Below are 23,298 nucleotides of genomic sequence, written 5' to 3'. Positions count from 1 at the left end.
AGTTTGCATCAGCAGGAAGTTAAATCTCAGACTTGGAGAACAGGACTGAGAATTGAAACAAGCTCCTGGATCCTGCAGATCTGGATCTGTGTCACGAGTCTGACAGAGCATCAAATGTGATGAGTTTGAGCTGAGGAGCCGTGCTGGCGGGTTGTTTTAATCACACTGAACTAAATGTAGAAAAACACTCATTTTTCTCTGCCGCTCATTATAAACGGACCGGTCATTAAATGTGAACTTTTCCGGGATGGTACTGGTTTCACACCAAAGTAAAAGAATCTGGAGCTATTTTTGTTATTATGCAGCAACTTGAGATTTCAGGGCCCACCTGTGGTTAAATGAACCGCCCCTGCTCTGTGAAGTCAGCCCGCGGTTTCCTTATTTAATCCTGTAATCTGTAAAAACAGACTTTTTAAACCACTCCATCCTCAGCAAACGGCAGCATGTGGGGGGGCTCATCACCCACTCTGGATAAATGAAGATCTGCTTTAGTTTGTGTTTGACTTTCTATTTAATCTGTTTGCCTTAAACCCCGAGCAGCCCACAGCTCCCACTGCACAAACTGCAAGAAAGTGGAAAGTTACTGCTTCAATTATTTAAAGACGGCCGCCTCCCCTTTGCTAAGAGTCCAAAGTAGAGTTTATGAGAGGGATTTATTATGTCTAATATATTTCCAGTTGAGTTTGGCAGGACTCTGTGTGTATTTGCACTTTATGAGCAGTTAGGAGGGTCAAATATTTGGAATCTGAATGGCAAAGTGTTCCAAATATGCTATTTATACATTTGAAGAGAAAACATATTTACAGGTTCTGGGCACCACGGGGCTCCTGCTGTAACGCCAACAAAAAGCACATTTCTCACGTTCGGCCCAGCGCCGGCCTCATTTTCCGTACATTAAACGTATACAGCAGCGCTGCACGTTCTATTAAAACTCGGCACGAAGGCTTCTGCGAAGCCCGAGGAGCAGCCAGAAGATCAAAAGCATCCCGGCCGTGTCCTCCTCTGTCCAACGCGCTCAATAACAGCGTGTTTCAGATGCATTTGTTAGAGGGAAGCATCCTGAACCAGCGGAATCTCATTAAAAGAGAGAAAATTCAAAGCTTGTAAACAGCGAAGGGAAAACTATAAAACCTAAAATGATTCACATTATGAGCCTGAAACGCCAAAGAGTCCACCGATTTACACTTTAAAAAGACCGAACAAAAACAGGAAAATCCACATATCACGCTGGTCGGTTTGATTTATTCTGGGTTTATTACCAATGGTGAGTTTACATCACATGCATATTGAGACGAATGATCTCTGGACTCGTTGCTCTGGAGAAAGAATAAAACTCAGAGGCCTCGGAGGGCGGCGATCGTCGGTTTATCTGCAGCAGATCTGACTGAAAGTCTTTTTTTCCTAAATGAGTGTAAAGCAGAAATGCAGCACGTCGTCCTCTTTGTAAAACACGCTGCTGTTTAAAGCCAAGAACGAGCCACCGCATCAGACTCGTGTACAGCGCTGTGCACAGGTCTTACGCCTCTCCTCTAATCTTTATATTCTGCAGGAAAATGAGAACCAAGTGCAGCGATTTATTGAAACACGGTCTCTATGAGGCAGAAACAGGTGACAGTATTTGAGTGGACACCTTTATTCTCCAGCACAGGCTGTAAAATCTCTCCAGGCTTCTTGAAGGACACGCAAAGCTCTTCTGTTCTTGTTCTGCTCTGCCGGGATGATCCCACACTGCTTCAGTAATGCTACGCTGCAGGAGGCTCCACTGTGCGCTTTCACTGCGTTGGGATCATTGTCAGGCTTTGCAGAAGGATCAAATTCAGTCTGATGGTACTTTGTTAAAACTGATGAATCGAACGTCACTGACTGAAATCCAGACCCAGCCTCCACTGTGGCCTCACTGTTGGACCTCCTCTGTACATATCGCCAAAGATTTGGACTCATCGCTCCCTCTGACCTGTTGTTATCGAGTTTCAGTCCAGTTCTTGTGTAGTTTGGATGGTTCAGCTGAAGGCCCCGTGATTTTTAGGCTGAACACTTGTTGTTTTGTCCGCCACTTGTCCAGTTTCCTCACATTTTTTAAGGACACACTGCACACCGTGCGAGATCCGCCAGGTTTTCTGCTAATAGTTCAGAGAATCCATTGTTGGTCCAAAAATGACATTTTATGACAAACTACTATCTTCAGGATTTTTCACAGATTCAACTAAAGAAACTAGAATAAATCATCGGTTTGTGTGACAGGCTGCTTTCATCAAAGATAAACTTTAAGATGGATTCTGGCAAGTCGTTATGTGCAGAGACAGCTTGGAAGCAAAATAGGGAGAAATGAGGGGTTGCTTAAGGCTACGTCCACACGTACACGGGTATTTTTGAAAACGGAGATTTTCCGTTTTCGTTTTAAAAAATAATCCCGTCCACACATAAAGGCAGAAATGAAGGAAAACGCTGCTATGAACATGCCAAAGCAGCAGGTGGCGCTAGATTCCTAACCGTGCAGAAATGTTTGCCAATCAGAAGTCTAGAAGCCTCGGTGGGAAAAAGTAAACAAAGCTGGGGCATAGAAGCAGAACCGAGTCGTATGTGTGGAGGGACAGTAACTGTGTGTATATGTAAGCATTTAAACACTGCAGAGAGTAGAATTAACAGTATTGTAGAAATTCATTTCACCGAAACAATAACGTGGCGCACAGTGTGACGTCAAAAAATGCGCACACCTTTGACGCTGCGTTTTCTCCGTTTTTTTCGTCCACACGTAAATGCAAAAACTGAGTTTTCAAAAATATCCACCCTGGCCGGAGTTTTTAAAAATCTTCGTTTTCAGTGACCAAAAACGCCGTTTACGTGTGGACGAAAGGTGCAAACGCATAGAAAAATCTGCGTTTTCAAAAATGCCCGGGTACGTGTGGACGTAGCCTGAGACTTCTGCACAACTGTGTACAGCACAGGAACCAGGCGTGGCTCGGCATGCATCTTTGGTAGCTTCGTCACGTGGAGGTGATCTCTGTGGATCGATCACATGTTCAGTCAGGGTGGCAGGTCGGGTCAACACTTCAGGCTCTCTGACGTGTTCCTTGAGGTGCTCCCGAACACGTCTGCTGGTGGCCTAATATTGCAGAGCTATGCAAGCTAACGTGATCTAGTTTGATCTAATGAAGCCCTCATAGGACCAGACCAGGTACGACAGGTGAGCCATCCCGAGCCAAACACTGTCGCCAAGATTTCCTCCAACACAGTCTGTTGTTCTTCCTCAGAGTCACGTCTCACACACCAGGATGTGCTCACACAGACAGAACATCACAAGACCTCATCCCTCTCGCTGTTACGTCCTGGACGCATATTCGTCTACGCCACGGCGGCCGACGCCGCTTGGCGCTCTGACATATTCACCAAACTCTCATAAATGCTACTTATCGTTTATTTGCATCATTATAAACAATATTCATGATGTGACGTTCGCCTCCAACAGCACAGTCTGAGACACACACACAGGAACAGAAAATAAAATACACATTCTCAAAGTGTGGCAGATGACAGCTGATCTCAGGTCAGATCCAGTGAGCGGCGATGCGACTGGAGCTGGAGTGGCGACGGCAGCGCTGATTCCCGATCAGCCTCCAACCACCAGCAACCAGAGTTTAGACCGACCTGGATCCTCTCCATCAGAAGCTTAAAAATGCATCAGGTGTCACAAAGATGAGGCCCCACCTCCACAAAAACCAGGAAGTGCAAGGCCAGTTAAAGTCCTAGCTCCGGTCCAGCGCAACAGCCCCGCCCACTGAGACGTCCGTGACGGCAGAGACCATTCGCCTGCAGCACACGGGTCTCTCTCCTCCTCTTTCTCACCTCACCTTGGACGAGTGATAGGTGGAAAGCGAGCAGGGGAGGGGGTGGGGCTCATTGCTGCTTGGAGCGCCAAAACCGCGAGGCGATGGAGCCGATCGAGAGTCCCTGTTTCTTCTGCTGGGAGAGCTCGGACAGACGCTGCTCCTCCTCCTGACGGGCAGAGAAAACAGAGTCAAAGCCATTTCAGGTGAAACCTGTGACAGGTGCGTTTGATTTCTCCTCCTACCTGTGCCAGCTGAGCCTGTCGGCGCTTGAAGGCCTCGATGGGGTCTTCCTCCAGCGCGTAGTTCTCCAACACCGAACGCACGTCGTCCACGCCGCTCATAGCGATGGCTGATGGAGAGGAGGAGACGGAGGAGGTGAAACAACAACAGACAGGAAACACGGGAAGGTCAACCAATCAAATATGAGCTTAGTGACAGTAGAGGGATGCACTGACGAACACAAGAAGCAGACGTCAACTACAAAAACAAATTAAGTTAAGGAACGGCTGGGTGACAGGACGGTCCCCGAACGCCTCGCCGTGCGTCTTACTCTTGAGGAAGTTGGCGAGGTCGTAGAGCGTTCGGTCCTCAGAGTTTCCGTCCCATTTCTTCAGAGCCAGGCCGTTGAAAGGCTGCAGGCTGAATGCCTCCCGCTTACAGTCCACCACGATGACCTTACTGCTGTCGCGGTTCAGACACGACACATCCTAAAAGACAGACACACACACACACACGTTTACTCTCCTGCTGCAGATAAAATCACTAATTCGATGACTGATGAGGTAAACGCCTCCTCCATCACTCCAGCCCGACTAAAGTTGACACTGGTGATCTTTCATGCCTCATCAAATAAGAGACTCCATTACCTTAATGACCCTTAAGGTAACACTTGCTAGCCCCAGCTGGTGTGTGTGTGTGTGTGTGTGTGTGTGTGTGTGTGTGTGTGTGTGTGTGTGTGTGTGTGTGTGTGTGTGTGTGTATTCATATCTTTGTAGGGACCAAAAATTGGAAATCCTCACGAGTCTGAAGGTATTTTTCAGACTCAGGATGTGGTTTTAGTGTCAGGGTTACAACTGGGTTATGGTTGGGTTTAGGCTCAGGGTTAGGCATTCACTTTTGATGGTTAGGGTAAAGGGCGAGGGGAAGCATTATTTCAATTAGATGTCTCCACAAGAAATGAATACCCGACGTGTGTGTGAGTGAGACAGATGGAGAGGGACTGTCTGCGGCCCAATCATCCTCCACGTCCTCACAGCTGATGAAAGAAGGCCGCCGTTCTCCTTCACGTTGTGTTTGTGTGAAGGAATCAAGCTGCCACTGAAGAATCGGACCTTCTCAGTCTTTTACGCCATTGTGGAGGAATTTTGGCCGCTCTTCTTTCCAGCATTGCTTCAGTTCATTGAGATTTGAACGGTGGATCTAAGCACAGCTCTCTGAAGGTGTCAGCAGGCTGAGCAGTCTGGACTTTTTCTTTTTCAGCCATTCTGTTGGAGATTTACTGCCTGGCTCAACTCAGCGACTGCAAAGTGCTTACATCGTCATCCCTCGTCCACCGGTCGGTATGAGGCGTTTGAACTGAGTTTGGATCTCTGCAGCTGAGGACAAACCTCTCCACCAGCTGGGGCAAGCCCTGGATGACCCGGGAGGTCAGGCAGCTGCTGAAGGAGAGGAACATTGCGTTCAGGTCTGGCAACAGGGATTACTACACCACAGCCCGATCCAACCTGAAGAGAGGCATCAGAGAGGCAAAGGGGGACTATAGGAGGAGGATCGAGGACCATTTGAAGAGTAATACCAGCCGGCAGGTGTGGCAAGGCATCCAGCACCTAACCAACTATAAGATCAATCTCGGAGCTGCGGACGGTGACCTGGAGCTGGCAGAGGAGCTGAATATCTTCTTTGCCCGCTTTGAGACCAGGGTACCGGAGGTATTGGAGCCACAGCAGCAACACGCCACCCATAGCAGCACCACCCTCACCCTGGAAGAGCACGAGGTGAGGCGCATGCTGCAGGCTGTTAACCCGAGGAAGGCGGCGGGTCCTGATGGTGTGCCAGGTCGAATATTGAGGGATTGTGCAGGACAGCTGGCTGGGATCTTCACCAGGATTTTCAACAAATCCCTCGCACAGGCGACTGTCCCACTCTGCCTGAAGTCCTCCACCATAGTCCCCTTGCCTAAGAAGCCCCACATCACCGGCCTGAATGACTACAGACCGGTGGCACTCACCCCAGTGGTAATGAAATGCTTTGAGAAGCTGGTCCGCAGACACATCACAGCAGCCCTGCCCCGCAGCCTGGATCCACACCAGTTTGCCTACAGAGCAAACCGATCCACGGAAGACGCTGTAGCCACAGCACTCCATGCTGCATTAACTCACCTGGAAGAGCATGGTAGCTATGTGCGGATGCTCTTCGTGGATTACTGCTCAGCTTTTAACACCATCCTTCCACACAAACTGGTGGCCAAGCTACAAGACCTGGGGCTTCCATACAGCACCTGCATGTGGATCAACAGCTTCCTCTCGGGCCGTAGACAGAGAGTCAGAGTTGGCCATCACACATCCTCAGCCCTGAGTCTCAGCACTGGCTCACCCCAGGGCTGTGTGCTCAGTCCACTGCTCTACTCTCTCTACACACACGACTGCACTCCTCGCCACCACAGCAACATCTTTGTGAAATTTGCAGATGACACCACAGTGGTGGGGCTCATTACCAAGGGAGACGAGTCTACGTACAGAGACGAGGTGGAGCAGCTGACGTCATGGTGTAAGGCCAATAACCTCCTCCTCAACACTTCAAAAACCAAAGAACTCATAATAGACTTCAGAAGGAAAAAGGCAGAGATCCAACCACTATTCATAAATGGGGACTGTGTAGAAAGGGTGGCAAGCTTCCGCTTCCTGGGAGTCAATATAGAGGAGAACCTTTCCTGGAGTGTGAACACCTCCGAGCTGCTGAAAAAGGCCCAACAGAGACTGTACTTCCTGAGAATTCTCAGGAGGAATAACATCACACAGAGACTGCTGGTGTCCTTCTACAGAGCCACCATTGAGAGTGTTCTAACTTACTGCATATGCATCTGGTACACTAGCTGCACAGGGGCTCAGAGGAAAGCACTCCAAGGGATCATTAACACCGCCCAAAAGATCACTGGCTGCCCTCTCCCCACACTGGAAGTTCTACACAACGCCCACTGTTTTAAAAAGGCCCAAAACATCATAAAAGACACCTCACATCCTGGCCACTCCCTGTTCGAACTGTTGCCCTCAGGCAGACGGTACAGGGCAATCAGAGCAAGGACTAATAGACTCAAACACAGCTGTTATCCAACTGCAATAACACATCTGAATACTACAAAAAAAATGTCCATCACGCCACTCTTGTGTTAATCTATGCACGGTCTGAAGCATGTGTGTGGGAATGTATGTGAATGTTTTACTGTTATATCTTATTAGTATTTTAAGTATTCTATTTTATTTATTGAATTTTATTGTTTTATTTATATTTTGATATTGCTAGGGATGATGCAATGATCGGGGACCATTCTTAATTTCGTTGTTCTCATGACAATGACAATAAAGTTTCTGATTCTGATTCTGACATTGGTATCATCCATTTGAAGGACGCTGTTACAGATGTGGTTTATTGAGCCTTTGTAAACCTCAGTTAAGGAAATGGCCTCGTAGCCCTCCCTCAGCAGACGGTTCTCTAAGATCACTGCTGATTGCAGACCTGCAAACTGCCCAAACCTCTGCTTTTATAGGGAAGCTTGAGCTTTCAGATGATCGGTTAATCAGTGCATTTGATAGTCGACACCTGGCTGCTCCTTTCCCTCTTCCACATATTGTTTGTGCATTTGAAGCGCCTTGAGGCGACTTTTGTTGTGATTTGGCGCTATATAAATAAAATTGAATTGAACATTTCGTCTTCGTTTCAGGTACATGAATAATGACTATGAATATAAGTGACGTAGAGAAGATGCAATAGAGCAACATGGCGTGGACGTCTGACAACGACGGTCTCTGATCTTAATTAGAGCTCTTATGATGCCATGTGACCAATAAAAGCCGTCCGAAGCCTGTCATGTTGAATGTTCTAAATACGCGTCGATTCAAACTGTGAAACACTGGCTTCACTCTAGAACAGCAGCTGGACGGGACTAAAGCAGGACTTTGCTCCAGGTTGGGGGTTAACTCTAACACACACAGAGTTACGTCAATGAAAGGTCGCGTCCCGACAACTTCCCCGGCACCGCACTTCTCCGTCTTTGTATGAAAATTCCTCTCGTCAAATCTGCCGTGCGATGTTATTGGCAGGCGCCATCTGTGGCTGCCCTCTCCGTTGGGAGATTAGAAATAGGAATGACATCTACTGCTGTGCAGCGTCCAGCAGAGGAAACTTTGCCGTCACAGAAGCTCACGAACACCAGCGTGACTCCCTCCTGCGAGACCCTCGGCTCATGTTCTCAGCAAATTGGGCAGCAGCATTTTTACAGAGTCGGTGAAGTGCTAAGAAATGCTGCACACACTCACAAATACAGTTTAGGTAAATGTATTATGTACTGTACTGCAAGCTGACAGTAAGATTCTACTTATCCCAATCATATCAGAGCCTGACTCCGCCCACTGCATGGTCTTGAAAAAGACCAAAACATTTATTTGGGTCATTTCGAGCTGGATGGCTCCTCCTCTCCAACATCTTCCCCCTCTGATGTCTTGGAGCACTGCAGTAGTTGGCAGATGCATCAGTTTGAGGAGTCCGCTTGTCCTGTTATTGATGGACCAGCATGCAGTCTGTAACAGTGGGGCCAATACATAAGGTATACCGGGTTGAACCTTCTTTTTCCTTCACAGCCGTTTTAATTCTTCATGTCTCAGATTCCTCGACATGACAGTGTCACACAGCTGCTGCACGTCTATGACCTCCCACTCCACTACATCATAAAAAATAAAAAAAAAAGACTACCGTATTTTCACGACCATAAGGCGCACTTAAAAGTCTTAGATTTTCTTCAAAAAGTGCGGCGCGCCCTATAGCGCGGTGCGCCCTATGTGTTGTAAGGAGGACGTAGTAGAGAACACCATGAGAACGTTAAAGGGTGAAGTGTGGGCGTTGATCGTATATACCGGGACAATCGCACATACCTGTATAAAAGAACAGGTATGTGCATTATGCAGGACATCGTTGTTTTAACAACCCTGAAAATGGCAAAGAGACACGCTTACGAAGCACAGTTTAAACTGAAGGCCATCAGCTACGCGGAGGAACATGGAAATCGAGCAGCGGCGAGAGAATTTAAGATTAACGAATCGATGGTTCGCAAATGGAGGAAGCTGGAAAACGAGCTCCGGCAGGTCAAGAAAACGCAGCTGAGTTTCCGCGGACATAAGGCGAGGTGGCCCGAGTTGGAGGAAAGACTCGAGCGGTGGATCATCGAGCAAAGAACGAGCGGGAGAAGCGTTTCGACGGTCACCATTAGGCTAAAAGCAGTTTCACTAGCTGAAGAGATGAACATTGAACATTTCCAAGGAGGTCCGTCTTGGTGCTTTCGTTTTATGAAACGGTGCCATTTTTCCATCAGGACCGGGACTACGGTAGCGCAGCAACTTCCAGCGGATTATAAGGAAAAGCTGGCCATCTTCCGCTCCTACTGCAGCAAACACATCGGCGACAAAAACATCCAGCCCAGCCACATCACTAACATGGACGAGGTGCCGCTCACTTTTGACATCCCGGTGAGTCACACTGTGGAGAAGAAGGGGACCAGCACGGTAGCGATACGCACAACGGGGTATGAAAAGTCTTCTTTTACTGTTGTGCTTGGCTGCCATGCTAATGGACAGAAACTGCCGCCTATGGTGATTTTTAAGCGAAAGACTTTGCCTAAAGAGAAGTTTCCAGCAGAAATCATCATTAAGGCAAATGAAAAGGGCTGGATGGATGAGGAAATGATGAAAGACTGGCTGAGGGAGGTGTATGTAAGGAGACCAGGTGGTTTTTTCCACGCATCACCATCGCTCTTAATCTGTGACTCTATGCGTGCCCATCTCACAGCCGATGTGAAAAAACTAGTGAAACAAATGAACTGTGAGCTTGCTGTCATTCCGGGAGGCCTGACAAAGGAACTCCAACCGCTGGACATCGGTGTGAACCGGCCGTTCAAAGTAAGGCTCCGAGCGGCCTGGGAGCGATGGATGACCGGTGGAGACCACAGTTTCACTAAGAGTGGAAGGCAGCGCCGGGCGAGTTATGCCACAATTTGCCAATGGATTGTAGATGCTTGGGCTAACATGTCTGCTGGCACTGTTGTTCGAGCTTTCGCAAAAGCCGGCATCGTTTCCGAGGAGCCGCACGGCACGGAAAGTGACTCTGACGGTGAAGACAGTGAACCTGGCATGTTTGATGGAGATTTAGCGCAGCTGTTCAATTCAGACACAGAGGATGAGGACTTCGATGGGTTTGATTGATGATAAAAATGTGAGTACCAAACTTCGTTTTGCTCCTGCTTTATTTTTAAATACGCACACTTGTATGCTTGTGTGTTGTTGATGATGACGATTACCGGCAATAGAAATGTGAGTAAGGTACCGAATTCAGGTTTGCTCCCGCTTTATTTTTAAATACGCATACGGTACTTGTATGCGCCCTATGGTCCAGTGCGCCTTATGTGTGTGTTAAATACAGTAAGGGCACACATAACTGAGACTGCGCCTTTTAGCACAGTGCGCCTTATGGTCGTGAAAATACGGTATTTGATTAAGATTAAGTGACTGTGGATGTTTGAGTGAACGTCACGGTCAAGAAACCAGTTTGATGATCTGAGTTTGTAACGTGGTGATTTATTCTGCAGCCACTCAGGCTGTGGAGTTTGAACGATGCTCGGCTGGTACTGAGGAGAGAAAAGTCCACCAAGGAAATAACCCCCACACCATCACACCAGCAGCCTGAACTGGTGACACAGGCACGATGGATCCATGCTTTCATGATGTTTAGCCACATTCTGACCAGGTTTGTCTTTCCAGTCTTCTGCTGCCCAGTTTTGGTGAGTCTGTGTGAGCCGTCGTCTCATTTTCCTGTTCGTAGCTGACAGGAGTGACACTCATTGTGGTCTTCTGCTGCTGTAGCCCAGCTCGAAGCGCTCTGTCCATTCTCCTCTGACCTCTGGTATCAACAAGTCATTTTCTCGCGGAGAACTCCTGCTCATAGGACATTTTCGAATTGGACCGTTTTCTGTAAACTCAGATGGTTGGTGGAAGAATCCCAGCAGATTAGCAGTTTCTGCACCGTGCCATGTTCAAAGTCACTAAAAATCACATTTCTTTCCCATTCTGGTGCTCAGTCTGAACTTCAGCAGGTCTTCCTGGGCGTGGTTATATGCTCTACATCTTTAACCATAACTATTGTTGCAGTTCATTACTGCCTTTTGTAAACTGTATTTATTCTTTTTAACTGTATTGCTTATTGCACTGTAGAGGCTGGTGAGAAACAGTATTTCGTTTCAGGCTGGGCAACTCCATACAAAATGACAAACTTGTTGAGTCTACATGTGACTGGCTGATTAAATATTTACTGAAACAATAAAATATCCTTGAAATTCAAAAAGTAAGCCTTAAGTTTATTATTTAACTCTGTGCTTAAAGATGTTACTCTGAGCAGCTCTTTGTGGTTTCATTGGGATATTGTCTGAGTTAATGAGTGAAATGTACTTTATATTAATGTTAAATGTATTCTGAGTTTGTTATAACAGATTAAGGTCATTTTTAGAGTGAGAAGCGTGCACATGTACGTGAACCAATACAAGAGTTGGGATCCCTTCAGTGTGTTTTAGTGTCTGCAGACCTCCTGATTTGGGGTTTTGCATATATAAACTAAACATCAGGCTTAAAATGAATGATTTAAAAATAACAAAGTTAATCCAACTGTTGCGTTTCTTATCCAGCCAACAAACAATAAGACGTCTGATCCACTTCAGGCCAGCAGCCGACGCTCGGATGCAGGCCAGCCAACAATAGGCAGAGGAAGGGTTAACGCTGAGGTAATTATCTCATTGTGGTGTTAGTTTAATATTCCTGAAGGAATATCAGACAGTGGAGAATAAAACAGCTGGTAGAACAGGATCAGTATGCCTGACTCTGTGAAATAAAAAGACAACCATTGTTTTTCCAACTCAGCGGTCAAGCATCCATGCAGAGCAGCTTTGCTCATTTTTAGGTGCGGAATAAGAAAAAAAGCTAAAATAATAACTAATGTAGACGATGCACAGATATAATTACATTTTTAAGTTTTATTTAAAAAGCACCACGCACCGCCAAGGTGCTCGTTACTGTAAGGTAAATATCCTTAATGATACAAAGAGAACCCAAACAGTCAGATGATCCCTGTGGAGCAAGCACTTGGCGACAGTGGGAAGAAAAAAAACCCTTTTAACAGGAAGAAACCTCACAATCCAACTGACAAACGAAAGAGCATCCATACAGACTGATCGGTGCTAAATATTTCCCCTAAATCTGAGGGACTCGGAAAAAACTGGAACCAAAACCGGAAAATTAGCCAAAATGCATTTTTTGAAGTTTTGTCCAGTTACAGAAAAGAAAACAGACTTCAGATTGTGACTCTGTGATGTCTGTTTGAAGCCTGATGGTGTTGGTTTGGATCAAACTCGTCCACGGCTGCTAAAAGCACAGCCACAGGCATCATTAAACAACTGTTTTAATTTCACAGGGACTTAATAACTTTCTCTTGTTGCCATATACAGCACTTTAACTCTCTCTCAGCATCTGTTGCATTCAGCCTGTCTTGGCATTATGGAGATGAGCTGGTAAAGTGTGTCTTTGCTCTGGGAAGTAGGTTAAACCAGCTCCTTCCAGCCTCCACCCAGCTCTCTAATGCACAGAGATGGCAGTTGGAGGGAGACAGAAGGAGGAGGAGGACGAAGAAAGTGGGGTGAGGGAGGGTGAAAGGGAGGTGACATAAGAGGAAGAGGGGAGAAAGGAAGCAGAAGGTTAATGAGGCCTGAGAGGGGGAGCGAGGGGAGGAGAAATCAATTTGTGCAGCAGAAGGCGAACATGGAGAGAGGACGGGGGGGGGGGGGGGGGGGGGGTGACGCAGCACCGCCGAGCTGCTGTAGCAGAGTTTAGAAACTTAAACTTCCTGCTCACGGTTTCATCTTCTGGAAGTAACTGGAAAGTAAAAGTTTGGGCACCAAACCTGATCAGGCAGTAGTAGTGGATTATCGATTAGTTTGGTCTGGTGGTGCAACAGAGGAGAAACTGCAAATGGTACAAAATGGAGCAGCACGAATGCTTCTTTGTTGTGCGCATAGAACAGATGTTGTTAACTGTAAACTTCATGCTTCACTTGGATTTATCTGAAATATATCCGCTCAGATTCTTTCTGTATTTTGTTTAGAAAATGCGTTTCAGTATATTTATAATTGAGCCATTTGTTAACTTTGTAATATACTGTATTATTGAATTGGTTCAGTCTGTTACTGTCTTAGAGCAGGGGTCTCAAACTCGTGGCCCACGTCACGCCTAGAAAAGAATCATCTTTATTATCCCACGGATAAGAAATCTCGGTTACAGAGCTCTTACAGCACGGGAAAATAAAATATAAAAGGAAGACACAAGGTGGTCCTATAAACATAAGCAACCAAAGTTTGTATATACAGGTAACAATGTACAGAATATGTATAGAAAAATTGAGAAAATTGTACAGAGATTTGTATGAAATGTACCGTAAACAAACAAGCTGGTGAGTAAGACGACCAAAGCATGTTAAGCTGCGTCACAGAGTCTGACAGCTGCTGTAATGACCTCCTTCCTACTGCTGAACGAGCTGCTCGGTGTTCAGTCTCATGCAGGGGTGGGAGGTGATGTCCGTGATGGATGTTAGCTTAGACAACATCCTCCCCAGCCTGCTCGATGGACCTCAGCGGACAGTCCAGGACAGAGCTGGCCCTCCTGACCAGTTTGAGTTCCCCCCCGTCCCTCTCTGCCACTCCACCATGACAGCAGACCACAGCATAGAAAATCGCAGATGTAAATGTTATCAGCGTTTACCCGACACTGATAACATGATAACACACGCCAACGACAGGAGGCATCGTTGTGCATGTTTGACTGCTGCAGGTAACAAGGATCAGAAACTAAACGAGCACAGCACCCTGACCTCACCTGGAGCAGAGCACCTCTATAGAAGAACCGGTCAACTACCCATAAACTACACAGTACGGACACCTCAGCGTTTTAATTAATGAAGGAAGACAAAATGAACAAAGACTATGTTAGTTGGACGTGTTTCACTGTTAACAGTCGACTTAAGAAGCGAACGAGATGCTTTGGGATGATTTTAGTTAAACTCGCCACGCCCCGCCCTTCACAGAGGGGGCGCTGTCTCGTTTTAAAATTTACATTGTGAGATTATAATATTATCTTATGCCACGTTATGCCCCCGATTAATGATTGTGAAATTATTATGTAGGTTTAGTTTGCATTATTCTCCTGAATTAGAGAAGGTGAAACTATTACTGATCGGTATTACATCAGACTGCTGATTTATTGTGAATGAATGATATTGTTTATGATGCATTATACTGCTGAGTTATAAGAAATGCTGTTTTCAGAGTCAGGACTTTGCTTTTTCTGATAGCGGAGGAGTCAGAGCACATTCCACGGGAGCTTCACTCCTGCTGTTGTTAAAGGCAGACGAAATAGGGAGCCAAGGCCATAAGTCAGGCTCGCTAGGAGTTAGTGAATGATTAGGCTTTTACGACTATAAGAGTTTGAGTAATGCTCCACCATTTGGAGATCGATGCAGTCGGTGGGCAGTGTTCATCTCCCCACGAGTGTGTTCATTAAAACCATTGTTTGACCGAAGCTCTTCTGGGCCAGTGTTGTGTTTGTGCTCACCCTCAATATCTGAACCCGTAACAACATCCATCCAGAAATCAGCACTAAAGATCGTTTAACACATGAATAAAGTTATCCAACACAAGCTGAACACTTCTTTAACTGAATCTAAAACTTTAACACTTTTTATTATTAAAATGTAAAAGAAATTTAGGATTTTTTGAGCCACAGATTCAAACTGATGTGAAACATGAGATTATTCAAGAGCAAAGGTTTGTTGGTCAAAAACACCTTTAAATGTAAGTTAGTGTCCTTTAAGTCAACATTTCTGTCATGTCAGGCTGACATAACACCACACAGACGAGCACCTCAGCAGTAACCACACACACACACACACACACACACACACACACACACACACACCTTGATATGATGTCCCTCCACGTAACGCGTTGCGTCTCTGAAGAGACGGTACATGACGAAACCCTGAGGGTCGATGCTGTCGATCAGAGGATACGCCGTCTGCACACGAAAGGAAGCACAAAGCATGGATGCAAAGAGCTGATTTAATGTGTCGTCACGCCTCAGATTAGTAAATAAGACAGAAACACGCTCCTCTCCCCCCACGTGAGTTCAAAGTGGTACGATCCCATTAAAGAGGGCCAGCCCGTGTGGGAACAGCAGGAGAGGGAACTGTAAGCCGTCTCTATGAGCAGCTGCTGAAACGCTCACCATGCCGGTCTCTGCGGTGAAGACGACGATCTCGTAGAGCGGCGCCACCTGCTGGAACAGGTAATCGATGCCCGGACGTTTCTTAAAGCGCCAACCTGTTGCCAACTGCAGAGAGAAAGAGCAGCTGTTTAAACACATCTGGATTGAAGCGTAGGGTTTCCAGCTGCTGCTCATCATGAACAAAGTCCTGCAGCTTTTCCTGCACTTTGGTGGACGCGAGCAGTTTGCTTCCCTTTCTGAGTTTCTCTGTTTATCATAATAAAGTTCGATCACATGTTGTTAAGAATACAACACAACACAGTGTCTGCGAGACCAGAAAAGAGTCGTTAATGAAGGTTACATGAATCGTTTTGCAAAAGTATGAAGGCGTGAGGCACCGACAGCTGCAGGAAGGAGATCTGACAGCCACTGTCTGGGCACGCTCACAGGTCGTGACCTCGTCACTCAGGCTGCTTTCAGTTAAACAGATAAAACAAGCTTTGTCCCATTATCACCTGTGTGTGTGTGTGTGTGTGTGTGTGTGTGTGTGTGTGCCTGCTTTAACCGGCGGCAGGTGTTGGCTGCTGCGCACCTGTCAGGTAAGAGGCGTGTTTTACACGAGTGAAAAGGAGCAGACACTGAACGAGCGGACAGGTGGTGGACACGCCTCCAGCACATCCTCCACCTGTCTCTCCTGAACTGTAACCTGTTTGTTAAAGGATCATTTCAGGATTATTCAGTCTTGAGGAGTTCACTGTAGCTCTTTGTGTGTTTCAAGTTTAAGGGAACGAGGACAGGAAACAAGGACAATAAGAGGCCAAACACAAGCTCGCAGCAGCTTTCTAAAAAACAGCAGGTGAGGAGCCCTGGAAGCAGGAAGCTACGTACCACAGCTCTAACTCGGGTTTCTTTGTTGGCGACTAATGGAGTTCATCTCCTGAGACACTGTTTGGCCAAACAATTAATATCCATTCTCTTCCGTTTATGTAATTCAAGGTCACAGGGGAGGAGCCTATCCCAGCTGTCTCAGGGTGGGAGGCGGGGCACACCTTGGCCAGGTCGCAGGTCTGTCACAGGGATAACACAGCATCCATCCCGTTTTGGCTGCAGCAGGTCTCCTTTCTAGAAATCTGGCTAAATGTATTAGACCCTCCAAAACGTGACGATCCAGAGTTGCAGTCTTACACGCCTCTCTCAGCTTCTCACCTCCTGTTTTCCTCCAAAGGCCCATCAGAAAACATCATCTACAGCTACTCTCAGTACCATTGGTTTAGGTGGTCTTGACTCCAAGTCTACTTTATACAGATAAGGTGCTGGGATCAGGGGTATCTGTAACTGACAGATTATAATCTGTGGGGCTGGTTGTAAAGGATCAAATACACCACGCTGTTGCTTTGCTCCGAGTTCACACCTCTGCAGAGCATGCTTCTTCTGCCTGCTGATTCCTCACCTTCATAACGTTCTGAAGGAAGTTGGAAAAACTTGACTAATTTAACTTTAACAGTTTTCAGTTCCGTTCAGTTTCAGTGGGATTGCTGCAGTGTTACCCTCCAGCTTCTCATTGGACCGTTTATAATCGACAAAGGCTGTAAAGCTCTCGGAGAAGCAGACGTACCGACCACTCCGGGTGCAACAGGACGTCTGTGAGCTCCAGCACCAGCGTGTAAGGAGGCTGGTAGTACGGCTCCTTCAGAGGGTCGGGGAGCAGCTTCGGGCTCGTGGGCTCGATGATCATCTGACATCATCAACGAGAGACAAACAAAGACGAGGTCACAGAGAGCCTCTAAAAGTCCGAAACAGGTAATGCAATAGTTCAACTGGCTGCACTAAAGCTGGGTCTACACTTTAATCAGATCTTAATTGTTTGACTCTCATGAAAGTTAGTTCTGGATGTTTCCATGCACCGACGCTGACTGGACTCACCTGTCTGTAGTCCTTAAAGTATTTGTAGGTTCTTCGTAACTGTTGGATGACCGGAGGGTCTGAAAGAAAAGGGAAAAGTGCTCAGTTACATAAGTGAATTGACTGTGAGACGGAGGCTGACGGTGCAGGAGATGATCAAAGAGGAGGCGGGACTCCTCTGTTAGCTGCTTAGAGCCCATTTAAAGCCGACAGATTACCGAAAGTGAGCACAGCTGTAGTTCTAATGGCTTCTGAAAACTACAATTCCCTGAGGGGACGCAAACAGCTGATAAGATCTCAGCGAGTGCGCGTGGAGCTGGACTTCCAGCCAAGCCAAGCTGACGCTGAAGCCGCAGGTCTCCGACAGCTCGGCAAACATCACGTTCAAGTCATCTCCTCAAAAAGCAAACGACCATTGAATACGGAGGGGAAGATCTATTCTGTTGGCTGCGATTCCCTTCTACCAGTTTTGAACAAACCAGCAGTAATTTTGGGGGAAATGAGACATTTTAAGATCTTTTTATTTTCATCTTTTTCTCATTTTTATTTATCGAGGTTCCCACGGGAACCCTGGTAAATAACAGCAAAACACACAGCGTCCATGATCTTCTTCATACATTTCTGTGAGATGGCATTGAATGTGATTATTATGTATATACTTGTATTAATTTGGCAATTTTTAAATTCACTTTTAGCTTTAACAAATACTGGAGTAGCAGGAGGAGATCTGATTGGTCAGAATAAAACCCAAAGCTGAGCTGACTGGTTTTTATCAGCGTGGTGATCGGGGAGACGATGCCGAGTCTTCGTGCTAATGACTACTAAATAACAATGACTCCATTTCCCATGGGGTGGTGGGCTCATTACTGCACACCTCTATCCTTCATCTCCCTCTAAACACAAGCACTGAGAGACGCACGCTGTGTTCCCGAGGGACTCAGTCCCCCAGAGTTCATTGCAGGAAGCGAGGGAGCCATCTGCCTGATGTGATGACACGCTGAGGAGGTGGACACACACTGTGTGGAAATATGTACATGTATATATGGTTAATAATTAGAGAGGGGCGGAGCAAAGGAGAGAGTGCATGACTCCAAATTAGAAGGTCAAGCATCCATCCATCAAAACACGGACAGCAAAGATGGAGCTCAGATTCCTTATCGTGTTCCACTCAGCCTGTGAAGACGACGTCTTCATTCCCATGGCACCGCTCTGCTTTGTGTCATTAACAAGAACAGCAGATCTTTTAAACGAGGACGGGAAGGCAAACAAAGCAAGCTTAGAGCAGGCAGTTTTCAAAATAAAAGACCCTGTGGAGACCTGGATCACTCCGCTCGAGCTCCAGCAGTGAGCCAGTCCTCATTAAAACTTTACAGCAGAAATAAAGGTGTTTACAGCCTAATTTCAGCATTCAGGTCCTGACAGCAGCAGAGAGGCTGACGTTTCCCTACAAGCCAATCACATTTATATTAGAGCTGACTTTTCACTGTTTGGACCACACAGCTGGGCCGTCTCTCATATTCTTGCTTCCTTAATTGGCTTCCAGTGAAATCTGGTATTTATTTGAACATTTATAAATAATGTGCAACACCCTACATGGCTCCTGCTTATATCTCAGATCTCCTCTGATCTTATTCCTGCCTCGCCGACCATCTAATCCACCACGTCCTTTTATATCCACATTTTGAGGTTGGATCACTTTGGAAAAGACTTCCTTCTTCCATCGGAGCTTCATTTTAAACATCACGCTAGCTCAGTTTGTTCTGGTTAGATCCCCTGTACTGTTGTCTGTGTATATGTTGGTAATTCTTCAATGTTTGCTTTTATCCAAATAATAAAATACTGTAACTGTATCCAGATGGCCCCGCCCCTCCCTGAGCCTGGTTCTGTTGGAGGTTTCTTCCTGTTAAAAGGGAGTTTTTCCTTCCCACTGTCGCCAAAGTGCTGCTCATAGGGGGTCATATGATTGTTGGGTTTTTCTCTGTATGTGTTATTGTAGGGTCGACCTTACAATATAAAGACCTTGAGTTGACTGTTGTTGTGATTTGGCGCTATATAAATAAAGTTCAGTTAAAGATGTCCAGAAGTAAACAAGGAGATGACCATGCAGGGGAGACTGACCACATTTAAATCTGGTTTCTGTTTCGATGTATACTCATATACGCATGACATTTACAGACATAAAAAAAAAAAAAAAAAAGACAAAATGCCAACAAATATCCAGAAATATCCACAAAATCGAGAAAAAAGTCCAGACAAAATAACCAGAAAATGAGACCAAAACACCTGCATTAAGATCCTAAGAAGCCCAGAAATAACAGAACAAAAATCAAAACCATGAAATGGCCACAAAGAGACAGACAACAAACTCTAAGACACACAATGACCTGAAAGGAAAGATAAAACCTCCAGTGAGGTTTTTCCTGCTTCAGATTATTTGTGACAACAGCTAGATTACACACGGGGGAAAGTAGTGTGTGATGTCAGAGAAGGTATGTCCATCTTTTACATACAGGCTGTGGGGTGCTAGCAAACAGATGGTGTGAGAGTAATGAAATAAAAGAGGAGCGATAATATCCTCGAGGCTGAAGAAGAGGATGTTTACGCGTGCAGGCAGCGTGGGGTGTAAAGCGTGGCTGCTGAGTAACCTGTCCCCTGGGAGCCCCACCAAACACACCAGGAAAAGTGTGTGTGTGTGTGTGTGTGTGAGAGGGAAATCTAGGACGCCAGTGTGTGGGGATATCCTCCACAGAGGGGAGGGGGATTAATCTGGGCTTTTATCATGTTAATGGAGCAGAGGAGAGGTGATGGAGGTGGTGATGGGGGAGGAATCTGTCTTTCTGACAGTTTCTACGACTGAGAGGAGGAAGGTGGTGTTCGAGGCAACACCAGGATGTTAACCACATTTTACTGGATTACACTGGAATTTGTTTCAGTTGTCAAAATGCAGCCAAAGACACACCAAAGACTGGTTTCGCTTCCTAAACGAGAATATTTTCCCTTTCTTGACTTTTCTTTCGTTTATGAGGTGGAAACATGCAACACACTCCAAACACGGCCTATTCTACTGTTTCCAGCTCTGAAACAAGCTGTTTTAGCACCACCTTAGATGACCCTGTCTCTATGACCTCACAAAGATCCAAGAGAAGAGAAAACAATCTGAATCTGAGTGTTAAGAGCAGAGAAGCTCAGTAAGTTTTTACTGTTTCTGAAATAAAAAGGTGGGGGAGGAGGAGGTATGATGAAGGCGACAAAGAGAGGGATAGAGGAGTAAGGGGATGAAGAAAGAGTTAAAGAGGGAGGTGTGTGGAGAGATGGAGGTCTCTGGCCTTAAACAAAAGCCACAGTGAGGACGGGCATCTGCTGCACAACGCCACCTCCTCCTCTTCCTCAGATATCAATCGTTTGCTTTCTCTCCGGGTGACAAACGACGGCACGCTGTGGCCTCTTCAATGTGTTCATACGAGGCCCCCGGGCTGACTGCGAGGGGTTATTAATGCTCCGGCAGCAGGACGCAGTACGAACGTGTCAGGTTCAAACACCACGGAGGGCTCGGCGTGGACAGAAACACGGTTTTTAGGCTTTGAGCGCACAGATCCACCAACGTATGAACAGCAGACATCCAGGGGACATTTTTAGGGCTCAAAGAGCTGCCCACTCACAGTGTCACGATATGAAGCAATGTGAATATGAAGTGCATTCTGGGTAAATGTTGAAGGCTCATATCAGAGTGTGGGACAGGTGGCAGGACGTGAGATTTCCCCCTTTCCACCATCTCCAAGTCTAGTCTGTCGCTCTGAAGGTAAAACTTTGCATTGTGTGTGCGAGGCGTGTCACATGCTGGTTGCTATGGTATCCGACGCTCCTCAGCATCACAGACACAAATGCCGTCACTTGGCACGCGAACAGATTCTGCAGCCAAATGTGTCCCAGAAGTCCCATTCGCACATCCATCGCCTCACTCACCTTCTGCCGCTCCCTGAGGAGGAGGAGGAGGAGGAGGAGGAGGAAGGTAGAATATAAAAGAGGAGTGAGGAGGATGAAAGATGTGGAGGCGCGTCTCCCTGAGGGGTGGTGAACTTTTAGGTTGCTCCCTAAGCTAATCAGGGATCATTTGCCCCTGGTTCCTAAGGTCCCGCAGGTCATGATGTGCATGAATCCACCACTCATCACCATTCTGACATTTCTTCTTCTCCTCGCTGTGAATACATTTACAGCCCCTCAGACCGCATGTGAGAACTAATGATGAAGGTCGGCTCTTCTTCAGCATCTTCAGTGTTCGTCATAACTGATGGTCTGCTGTCAGAGAGCGCCAGCAGCGATTTCTACTCCTGAAGCAAACCGGCTGCAAACACCAACGAGCAGTTTTCTCCTTACAGTCAGTATTAATTAAAACAGCAATAAAGTCCTTCTGCGTGCACAGCTAAACGTGACGCAGATCAGTTTTTGTCCGCTTCCATCTGCCGCGGGTTCGTTTCACGCGGCGACGGCGGCGCTGAAACTGAAGCCGACTGAGCTTTGAAGCCTGCAGACTTCTGTTTCACTTTGTTCTTGCTTTGGTGTATGGATGTGGATTTAGATGCATCTGTGCGGCTAATGCTGTCGTTCACTCTTGTAAAAGGTTTGAATTTTCCTGTTTGAATAAAACGGACAACTTCCAATTTAAAAGTTTAGTTATTTTTTTCCACTATAGATAAAATATCGAATATAAATCTGACAATGATTTGTGCTTTAATCGTGCAGATTAACAGCTTTATGTAGAGACGTTAAACTCTTTTCTCATGTCTGACACACTATTCCGAGGAGACGGAGGGAAAATGATTATTACCTCTACAAAACTTTCTATTCTGCACAGAAACTTGAATTAAAAGCAAAGTTTTGTGTATAAAAACAGTTTAAGAGTCAAACTGTTGGTTTAAGAGGATAAAACTGTGACGTGGGGAGCTGTCCACACTGTAAATGAGTGTGTGGTGGACAGCTGTGAGCGTCACATCAGCCCGGATCTAATCCACTCATCAATACTCAGTGTCCCTGAGCTTCAGTCCAACCTCGTCCTTCTGTTCATCAATCAATCGATCAATCCACACATCCTCCCTCTCTCCCGACCGGTTCCAGCCTCGGCATCGCGAGCTGCCGACCGCAGATGGAGACGGACAGGCAGAGAGGGGGCGAAGGCGTCACCCACAGAGGGAGGAGAGACGGAGGTTTGCAGCCAGATGAGGACAAAGTGGACCTCAGGGAGCGATTTAGGCTGGAAAGGGAGGACTGGAGGAGAGGAGGAGGAGAGGAGGCAGATTGGACCCCCGGGAGGAAGAGATATTGACCATCTGATTATTAGGTTTAATAAGCAATCAGAATAGCTTTTTAAGAAAGAGAGCAGATCAATGTGAGGAGCAGAAAGGCCAGAAGAATGAAGATTTACTCTGTTTACATCATGTTCTTCCTCCTGCATGTAGAAATGATGCAGCTCTGGGATTCACTCTCCATTCACTTATTGAATTTACATGAGCCACACATGGAAGCCGTTCAATCTTTTATAGATATTAATCGTAAGATGAACTTTGTCATCTTTGTTTCTAAAGCTTGGAAAACACGTCAGGAGAGATTATTTCTTTATTACTTCATCTGTAAATTAAGCTGCTGCTTCAGTTTTATAAACATCTTGTGAACCTGTTTGGGCGGAGCATGTAGTTTTCTGCACGACTCAGCAATAAAATCAAACCAATAATGACTGACGTGCATGAAGAGGTGTGCAGACGAGCATCTCGGATTGAGCAGATGAGCTACATCAGCAGAGGACCACACCCCGCCCCCCCGTCAGTTATTTAAACCCTGCAGCCCGTTACTGTGACCACGCACGGCCACTTCTAAAAGCTAAAGGTGGTCCAGCCTGCTACTGGTCATCTGTACGTATGCAAACCTACTGCTGCACAGAACTGCACCTCAGCTAATGAACGCAGCTTTCCACACCTTCAGCATGCCAATGGTCTCCACATGTATTTTTAGCACTA

The 23,298-nt window shown here is 46.4% G+C and overlaps 1 protein-coding gene across 1 annotated transcript in view; it reads right to left on the bottom strand.

The window, feature by feature from the left end:
• Positions 1 to 3,408: 3,408 nt before the first annotated feature.
• The window catches only part of timm50 (translocase of inner mitochondrial membrane 50 homolog (S. cerevisiae)), a 30,647-nt gene continuing 10,757 nt past the window's right edge, over positions 3,409 to 23,298 (bottom strand). Inside the window, exons 5-11 of the mRNA XM_085370889.1 lie at positions 17,312 to 17,370; positions 17,004 to 17,123; positions 15,410 to 15,514; positions 15,101 to 15,199; positions 4,378 to 4,534; positions 4,070 to 4,176; positions 3,409 to 3,993 (exon numbers count right to left, since the gene is read on the bottom strand). Of these exons, the coding sequence (XP_085227015.1) occupies positions 3,895 to 3,993; positions 4,070 to 4,176; positions 4,378 to 4,534; positions 15,101 to 15,199; positions 15,410 to 15,514; positions 17,004 to 17,123; positions 17,312 to 17,370 (746 nt within the window). The 3' untranslated portion in view covers positions 3,409 to 3,894. The remainder of the gene's footprint in view (positions 3,994 to 4,069; positions 4,177 to 4,377; positions 4,535 to 15,100; positions 15,200 to 15,409; positions 15,515 to 17,003; positions 17,124 to 17,311; positions 17,371 to 23,298) is intronic.

This window comes from Diplotaxodon limnothrissa, linkage group LG14 (genome assembly GCF_057381915.1).
Source record: "Diplotaxodon limnothrissa isolate DT_005_m linkage group LG14, D_limnothrissa_male_GT1.1, whole genome shotgun sequence".
In the NCBI taxonomy this organism is placed as follows: domain Eukaryota; kingdom Metazoa; phylum Chordata; class Actinopteri; order Cichliformes; family Cichlidae; genus Diplotaxodon; species Diplotaxodon limnothrissa.
Note: the sequence above shows the minus strand (reverse complement) of the source record. Positions and strands in the feature narration are given on the sequence as shown.